This window comes from Eutrigla gurnardus, assembly GCF_963514095.1.
Source record: "Eutrigla gurnardus genome assembly, chromosome: 4".
In the NCBI taxonomy this organism is placed as follows: domain Eukaryota; kingdom Metazoa; phylum Chordata; class Actinopteri; order Perciformes; family Triglidae; genus Eutrigla; species Eutrigla gurnardus.
Genome location: NC_139918.1, coordinates 2864741 through 2874720, shown reverse-complemented (window position 1 = coordinate 2874720; position 9980 = coordinate 2864741). Strand labels below are relative to the sequence as shown.

The 9980-nt window shown below is 41.4% G+C and overlaps 1 protein-coding gene across 2 annotated transcripts in view; it reads left to right on the top strand.

Moving 5' to 3' along the window:
• The first annotated feature begins 7810 nt into the window (after window positions 1-7810).
• Window positions 7811-9980, top strand: part of dnai4 (dynein axonemal intermediate chain 4) — a 36204-nt gene continuing 34034 nt past the window's right edge. For both annotated transcript variants that reach the window (XM_084008434.1, XM_084008433.1), the window contains exons 1-3: window positions 7811-8115; window positions 9457-9622; window positions 9733-9896. In XM_084008434.1, coding sequence (XP_083864560.1) covers window positions 8051-8115; window positions 9457-9622; window positions 9733-9896 — 395 coding nt within the window. In that variant the 5' untranslated portion in view covers window positions 7811-8050. The remainder of the gene's footprint in view (window positions 8116-9456; window positions 9623-9732; window positions 9897-9980) is intronic.

Genomic DNA, 9980 nt, shown 5'->3' with positions numbered 1-9980 from the left:
GTATAGTAAATTCATGAATTCTTTGTGATTCATTATCACAACATATTGTTCATTATATCCATAAGAAAGCAAGTGAACCTTTTATGGGAATAAACATTTTAGCTACTCCATACATTTTCATTAACTAAGGTAATGTATACAAGGATAATAATAATGATCATAATAGTAACTTAATTTATATAGCATCTTTTAATAACAGAATTTTGCTTCGCTTTGACTGCTTTAGAAAAGTCCACGAACAAAATAAGAAAAGAGTATGAGAGGATATGATAAGCATACTGTGAAAAAGCTTTTTTTATTTCAAATTTTTAACATATTTCACAATGCTTGGTCACATCATCAACCAGCTGATGGTCCTGTGTAGTGGGGGTGTGACATCATCAACCAGCTGATGGTCCTGTGTAGTGGGGGTGTGACATCATCAACCAGCTGATGGTCCTGTGTAGTGGGGGTGTGACATCATCAACCAGCTGATGGTCCTGTGTAGTGGGGGTGTGACATCATCAACCAGCTGATGGTCCTGTGTAGGGGGTGTGTGACATCATTAACCAGGTGAGGGCAGCCAATCAAATGGAGCAAGAGGCGGGCTTTATTACTTCTTCCTGTTTAGATGGCGGAACAACAATGAAAGTTGATTTGGATGAACTCTATATTCTGTCACTATTTCTCTTTTATTCCCCCTACAGAGGATCACAGGCTGGTTTACCACTTGGTTGACCCACTTGCCAAGAGCCATTTTTAAAGCATTTAAAAGCGCTAGAAAAGAGGAGTGCACACCAGTTGCACCTTGCTGGAGGAAAGCAATGGTTTGGCGAAAGCCTCGAACCTACATAAGTCTTTTCTCTTTCTTAAAAGACAAAAGGTTGCTATTGCAGAGTGAGAGTGGGAGTGGAGGGAGTGAGAACAAGGGAATGGAGCCAGAGGAAGCCAAGGAAGGCAGCCAACCAGAGGAAGGAAAAGAGGAACGTCAGGGAAGGGGAGGAGGTATGGGGTTTGGGAAGGATGGAGAGTGCTCAGATGGGATCTGGCCCGTCTGTGTTTTTCTGTGTCACTTGAAGGGCTTTTTCCATCAGCTGCCAGCATCCTGGAGAGAGAGACCTGCTGACGGTAGGAAGATCCTCTCAGCAGGGTCAAAGCCTCCCCCACATGTGTCCAGAAGGCCTGTTAAGGCCTGTTAAGGACTGGAAGGAGCGCTGACAGCTAATAGCATTAGAAAGCAACCGAGTGTGAAAGCGGAACTCTTTATTGGCCGCTGCAGTCTGCAGGTCAGGTTAGAAGGGAAGATAATGGATCAGAGAGACTGTTAAATAAATACAATAAAACAGCAACTGTATGACGGGACAAGCCGGTCTCATACAATGTTGTTTTATTATCATCACGGCAAATCTAGATTTTTCTCATGCCAAGGTAGCCCCGCCCCTAAAGCATCCCCTGCTTTCTGGTCTGTTGGACTCTAAACGAACCATAATGTACTAAATGAACATCATGCTGGATTGAAGAAGACTTGAAACTAGAGATTGAGACCATAAACTCATGTTTACAATGTTTACTGAGATAATACATCAAGAGAGAAGTAGGACCATTTTCTCATAAACTTCTATACAACCAGAGAGGAGTCGCCCCCTGATGGCCAGAAGAGAGAATGCAAGTTTAAGGCACTTTAGCTTGGCTTCACTTTTCAGAACTGGAGGTTGCTGCCTGATAAGAACACACATTTTCCTCAGTGATATCCTCCTAACAATAACCTTTCTCTAGTCTTTAATTGAATTAAGACTGAAGAAGACATTGAGCTTTAATATGCATAAAGATCACCTCATAATGGAGTGATGGAGAAGATTTTAAATCAAACTTAAAAGTTTTATTGGTCAAATGTTTTGTAAAAAGGAGCATTTTACATACAGTGAAATTTAAAAAGGGGTTCATCAATCTGTCTGTCACTAAGACTTTTATAAATAGTAATGTTTTAAAAACACATCTACCTGAGGTGATGATAAACAACGGTTGATAAAAGGCATAGTATAAAAAATGACTTCAAAAGTGTATGTTTTTTTTTTCTAAGTGCAAAAGTGCAAAAAGTGCCAATAAAAGTCCATCAGAGTTGAGCAGTCTGATTGCCTGTGGGCATCGAGCCTGATTTTTCTGGCTCTCGCCCTCACCCTCTTGCCTCATAAATCATAAGTAGTGTAATACCCCGTTCACACCAAATGTTACTCATGCAAGTTTGACCATGTTAGATGCACCAGAGACTGGAGGCGGGCTTCCCTCCATGTAGACATCAACCAGGTTTCCTCCATCACGGCTGAAATCACCACTACTGCTGCTTTGTACATGTTGAAGTCCCAGATCCACCAGGAAACCAAAGCCGTCCTGTCTGAGTTCATGACCTCATCCAGAGGTGATCGTGGATTTCACCAAGCTGGATTCACTGGATCTAACAAGACCCACGTTGGCCGGTTAACTGCAGTGGTGTGAGATGTTGATTGATTTATTGAAATTCTTTATTGACACATGTACAAATATAAGCATACATATATACATTGTGTCAAAAGTATAACACAAAAAAGCCCGTAGGTTTATTTCCATTGTGGTCCCTTGGTAGTGTAAGCATGCGTGTGTAATCTCAGTCCCTACAGTCTGCATGCCAAAGTGTCCTTGAGCAAGATACTGGACCCCAAACTGCTCCTGTAGGCTGAACCATTAGTGTATGACTGTGAGCATAGCATACCACCTTCTCTAGCTCTGATTGGTTGATGGATGGATGGATGTCATAATATAATTGATTTGTTGAAATTGATTGGTACTAGCTGATACAAACACAAATAAAGAAATATTGCATTTTGATATAAAAATAAGGGAGACATTTCATTTTCGTTATTTATTTCATTATATATTTTCAAATATAGAAATATTATAATTGGGGATGTGATCTAAAAGGATTTTAAAAGGCATGAGCACTTGGCTGTGTTGGTGAAACAAACAAAGGCTTAATTTGACAAAATAAATCCATAGACCCTGAACTGTCTGTCATGTCTTGGCTCAATTCCAGCCTCAGCACATACTATATATATATATATATATATATATATATATATATATATATATATATATATATATATATATATATATATATATATATATATATATATTATACATACTATATATATATATTATATATTATCAACTGTAAACAGCACCATCTGTTGGTTATTATAGTACACTACACCACGACATGGACACACAGGCCGCTGTATGACTACTACTACTACTAACTGTGAGGAGTTCCTCCAAATGGGGAACCAACAGGAAGTTGAAGGTCTGGCCAGTGATCTGGCACTCATCTTGATGTTTTTTTTTTTTTTTAAGGTGGCAACGATGTGAAGCGCTCTCTCTCTCTCTCTCTCTCTCTCTCTCTCTCTCTCTCTCTCTCTCTCTCTCTCTCTCACACACACACACACACACACACACACAGAAAACACACACACACACACAGTGCCGGCCCTGACCCATTTGGCGCCCTAGGCGAGATTTTAGCTGGCGGCCCCCCCAGGCCCGGCCCTAACCAATCTGGAGCCCTAGGCAAGATTTTAGGTGGCGCCCCCCTTGCATCGGCAGTGTAGTGTATATACTCACAAGAAACCGAATAGCTTTGTCTTTGACCTTTTTTTTACTTAAAGAAAGCAAATTCACAATCAGAATAGTTAACAAGATAAAAAAAAATATGAATAAATAAATGAATACAAAAAATAAAAAGAATATATGAAATACAATCATTTTTACATACATTCATAAATAGTCTTAAGTATAAGAGCTAACTAAACACAAAATAAACATGTCAACAAGTTGCATAAAATAAATGAAAAATACAATATAAATAAGGCACTGCACAAAACAAGATATTAAAGGTGGGGGCAACAGGAAGACCGCTTGATGCTGCTGCATCATGGCTGGGTTGTGCTGATGATGCTGAATGATGGCTGGGTTGTGCTGATGATGCTGCATCATGGCTGGGTTGTGCTGCTGAGGTGGGGGCAGCAGTGGTAGATGTGGTAGATGGCCCAGGGGTGGGATTTAGAAACTTCAACAGTGCATCTGAAGAGAGGAGTATGTGACACCATTGAGTATTACAGTCTAATAATAAAAACATGTGATTCCAGGAATAAAATGAAATGATATAATATAAATGAAAAACCAAAGAGATATATGTATGATGTTAACTGATTCAATTTATTGTCATCATTACAGTGAAATGCTGAATAGCAGAATGCAAAGTAGCAGTAATATATATATGAGAATGTTATGTTATGATTATCTTTGACCGAATCACAGCAGTGCTCATATTCCAAACAGCATTCTCTCTCATGTGATATTGCTTAATTAACATTAATGATGTGCACTTTAACAACTAGGCTTACAACTATAATATATAAAGGGGTGGAAAAGTGACTATTACCAGCAGGGCAAACGTTAGCTAAGCAGAAGGCAATAAAAATGTAAACAAATGTAAACACCTGCTTAAAGGATCTGCTGTAATGTTATTATTTCTATTAAATAGGCTTTGCTTTGCATTTTAATTAACGTGGGATTATTTCTTGTACCAACTTTTTTTTATTTTTTTTTTACCATTTGTGGCACTGGCGTGGCGCCCCCCGGTGGACGGTGCCCTTAGCATTTGCCTATACGGCCTATGCCACGGGCCGGCCCTGCGCCCCCCAACATCGCAATTTCAGTACAAATGTTCATATTGTTGTGGTTTCAGTGATGTTTCAATTCTATATTAGTATGACGCCACAACGTGGTTCAGTGAACTAATACAAAAGAAGATGGATGCAGTTTGTCATTCTGTTATTAAAAAGCAGTAACTATTCACCATGATTCTGATTCATTCTACATTACACATAGGCCTATTACTTACAGAAAAACTGCATAGCTTTCATCCATCCATCGTCTACCTCTTATCCTGTATTCAGGGTCACTTATACTGTAGACAGGTAACCAGTCTATCACAGGGCCGACATGTAGAGACAGACAGGTAACCAGTCTATCACAGGGCCGACATGTAGAGACAGACAGGTAACCAGTCTATCACAGGGAGACATGTAGAGACAGACAGGTCACCAGTCTATCACAGGGAAACATGTAGAGACAGACAGGTAACCAGTCTATCACAGGGCCGACATGTAGAGACAGACAGGTAACCAGTCTATCACAGGGCCGACATGTAGAGACAGACAGGTAACCAGTCTATCACAGGGAGACATGTAGAGACAGACAGGTCACCAGTCTATCACAGGGAAACATGTAGAGACAGACAGGTAACCAGTCTATCACAGGGAAACATGTAGAGACAGACAGGTCACCAGTCTATCACAGGGAAACATGTAGAGAGAGACAGGTAACCAGTCTATCACAGGGAAACATGTAGAGACAGACAGGTAACCAGTCTATCACAGGGAGACATGTAGAGACAGACAGGTAACCAGTCTATCACAGGGCCGACATGTAGAGACAGACAGGTAACCAGTCTATCACAGTGCCGACATGTAGAGACAGACAGGTGACCAGTCTATCACAGGGCCGACATGTAGAGACAGACAGGTAACCAGTCTATCACAGGGCCGACATGTAGAGACAGACAGGTAACCAGTCTATCACAGGGCTGACATGTAGAGACAGACAGGTAACCAGTCTATCACAGGGAGACATGTAGAGACAGACAGATAACCAGTCTATCACAGTGCCGACATGTAGAGACAGACAGGTGACCAGTCTATCACAGGGCCGACATGTAGAGACAGACAGGTAACCAGTCTATCACAGGGCCGACATGTAGAGACAGACAGGTGACCAGTCTATCACAGGGCCGACATGTAGAGACAGACAGGTAACCAGTCTATCACAGGGCTGACATGTAGAGACAGACAGGTAACCAGTCTATCACAGGGCCGACATGTAGAGACAGACAGGTAACCAGTCTATCACAGGGCCGACATGTAGAGACAGACAGGTAACCAGTCTATCACAGTGCTGACGTGTAGAGACAGACAGGTAACCAGTCTATCACAGGGCTGACATGTAGAGAGACAGGTAACCAGTCTTTCTCTATTTCAGACTGACTTATTCTTCACACACCTCAAGGCTCATATGCATGTCTTGGTGTCTAAAGAGAATACATTGGAATAAATCAAAGGAGAAATGTGAATTTTCTATCCTCTCTATTGTTTTCACATATTTGACAGAGGATAACACCATGCTAACAATGATTCCAGGCACAAAGATGCCATTGATCATCTTCATCATCAGCAACTCCTTGACTACAAATGTACCAAAGGTGATAGAATTTGAGCAAAGGGCAAAGCCTCCACAAAGGTTTAGTAAGGAGGATACCACCAGGCAGAAGCTCAATTTGGCACACTTTGGCACCAATTATACAGTACCGCTGCTAGCCATTTTGTTGCCCTAAGCATCCTTCCAGCCTTCCTTTAAGGTGCCCCCTCAGCACGTGGTGCCCTACGTAAGTGTGTGATGCGTGTGGTCATAGGCGCCGATCCCGTGGGTGCTTCGGTGCTCGAGCACCCACTGACAACGTTGAGCACCCACTGGCCAATCGGGATGGCCGATGAACAAAAAAACAAAAAAGTGAATAAATGAAACTTGTGGTTGAACTGTATCTTTAAAATGAACTGCCTTTACTTGAATCGTATTATCCAATTAAAATCATTAGGCCTACAGCTCTGTGCTTGTACACTATGGCATAGTCACCTAACAGGTAACCAATCGGATGATTGGATTTGGCTGCGGCTAAACAACGTAGGACTTAGAAAAAATAAAGTTATGGATGGGGTCCGTGTGGGGGAGAGTGAGTCCGGCTGAGGGGGCCCAAGACCGGATCGAAAGACCTGCCGCACCCCCCTGGATGAAAGTTAGAGAACCACATGGGGGGTCGATGTGTAGGAGAGTGAGTCCGCATGAGGTGGCCTTAGTCCGGATCGAAAGACCGGCCGCACACGCCTGGATGTATGTTAGACTACCATATGCGTGAGGACTTAGAAAATAAACGAACACAACTCATTTTGGAGTACCATATGCGTGAGGACTTAGGAAAAATCTCAAAATGTATTTTTGGAGTACAACGTTAGTTGTGGTTATGCAGTAAAAGTCAGTTTGTGACAATCATTACCTTGGTGGTATTCATTTAATTTGAGCACCAAAAATAATTAAATAAATAAATAAATTGAGCACCCACGGGCAAAAACATAAATCGGCGCCTATGCGTGTGGTGATGATGATGCATTTTTGTTGATTTATTTATTCTGGTTGTGCTTTTTGGATTATGTTGTAAAGTTGAGGAGTGGTTGGGATTTTGAAAATGTTTACTACGTACTCAAGTTACGAAATTAAAACATATATTAAATTAAAATTCTCAAAGAGGAATGACAGATAGTCATTACATCATTGAATGAGAACCATTGCAGTCACTTTTTCCTTCCATTTTTAAATGATATAAAATAAAAGTTTGATGAATGGTGTTAAAGCTAGAATGTCCACTTATGTTTGTTTGTACCAATAAAGGCAATGGTGAAGCAAAAAGAATCATATATAATTGAATAGCGAATTTTAAGTTATAAAACTGCAATACAATTATTTTTTATTTTTATAAGCTACACAAAAAAAGGAAGAAAATGGCAAAGATATAAGAGGTTCGTTATCATGTATAGTGGTAGGAATACCCCCCAGGCTTAGAGAAATGGTTTAACCCTACTGCTCAGGAGCCAATGGGAATTTATGACTCTAACGCCTTCGAACTGGACAAGTGGCTAAACGTTCTCCGAATCTCGTGATATGAACGCGTCGTTAATATGTAAACAACGCGTAGACAACGTGTTAATTAAGGACGTGTAATTAACACGCGCTTTGACAACGTGCTGTTAACGGTTGGCAACGTGTTGTCAACGTGTATTCACGTATATTTGAGCTGGACAGCGTGCCACAGAACTGCGGGGCGTCACGTTTCCATGGCAACTTAGTACAGCAAAACACCAACGTCACAACAATGTCCGACGTTGGCTCTGCGGCAAAAGAAGAAAGAAAGAAGAGGAAAACTCTTATTCTGAGGCCGTGAGTTGACGTGTTTGCTCTCATTATCAACATGTTTTTTTTCATCAGTTCATCTTTTGTTGTCTGACTCTTTTCTCGGCACTTGGTCACAATCATGTGGCGCAGTGTCCTAATGCGTCAAACGATTTTAAAGTGCATCGTTTTGCGTCAAAACCTTCACACGGTGTTGAAGAAAGACCTGCGACTCCTGTGGGGATGTTAGCGGTTACATACCAGAGTTTTAAAGTTCCACAACATACGATTTCGGTTCTTGCTGCACATTCAATTCAACAGTGACTTATTTGCATATTTAAACAAAAAATCTCTGGGGGAGTTCATGGTGATTCGGTCAATAACAGCCACCTGGACCTGGATGAAACGCTCCTGTAACGTCTGTTGACGGACAGCAGGTGGCGCTGTAGACTGTTTGTTTCTGTTGAAACTTTCAGGTGTTGTTTTTAAATGTTTGAAGGTTGCTTGTGTTGCTGCAGTGTGACAATTTCTCCTCACAAATATACATCTTGCTGTATTTTTTTTTTTCAACAAATGAAAAGTAGCACCATTGGTCTCCACGGGTCATGTGACATGAGCCAACTAATTATGTTACTGTTTAGCCACAAATATGAAAAACGTACCAAGGAGACTGGAAACGTGTGGGAGTGACGCAGCCGCCATGTTTAGCTTGTCCTGAAGTAGCCTATCCACCGAGCCCGAGACAGAAGATGCAATAGCACATGTATAACACACGTGTAACACATGTGTAATAAAATAACAGTAAAATGACAAGTGACACAGGATAAATAATTAGAGAAATAATACATTCATTGTTGATACCAACATGTGAAGAATGGGATCATACTGGCACTTGACAGTGATGTTCGGCCTATTTTAGGGGAGCTACCCTAAATTGCAGCTGGCTTCATCACAAAGTTAAAGATAACGTTACATCAGTGATGGAACGTAGCTAAGTAAGCTAGCTAGCAAGCCAGTGATACATGACAAACTGAGACTTTCTGGACTTGAACAATTATATTTTAAACTTACACACATCATATGTGTAATTCATGTTACACACAGGAAGGGGCGGGACTTAGACTTAGTAATTGAAAAATGTCTATTCCTCTTTGGTTCTAACAAGCTGGTGTCATCTTGACCTTGTTTTGACAGAGAGAGAAACGGTTTGCAGAAACAGAACGGGCAATGATGCGTTCAAGGATCGCTCTCTCCGTTGACTATCATAGATATAAATATAAAACCATTAGGGGTGGGACTTACCCTCTATACGCCAGAGTGAAAAGTGTGCTAACCAATCAAACTGGAGCCAACTAACTGTTTACTGACTGTTATTTTTCTCTCTCCTAGAAATTCTCGATTAAATCTTTCAGTGTCCGGCATACATGGAGTCAGCCACAGTACAAGAAACACAAACAGCATCGTCAGTTCCCACAGCAGAAAAAGTTTCATTCTGGGCGGTGGCAGCAAAGTTCTGGAGAAGAACGCCATTCCAACTCCGAGACAAGCTCTTCGGGTAATGTATAGTCCACCAGCAGGCTCCAGGCCTATCACTCCTACATGTAGCAGCAGTCGGCCATAGTAAGAGCAATGCTATTGGTGGCTCATTTTTTATTCTGTTTGCAGGTGTTTGATGAAGAAGGACATGATGTCACTCCTCAGCCACTGTTCCAGGCAGATCCAGCAGCTGTGCAGGCGAAAGGCAGCAGGTTATTTCTGGATGAAATCTCTGCTGGATCAGCATCAGATCAGACAACAGCCACCGGCAGCTTCGCCATGCCTTTCTCCAGGTAACAGATCTCTTTCTGTTCCCCTCAGACAGCTGCAGCCGAACTCAGGTTACATGAACTCAGGTTAAATGAGGGTGTGTGGAA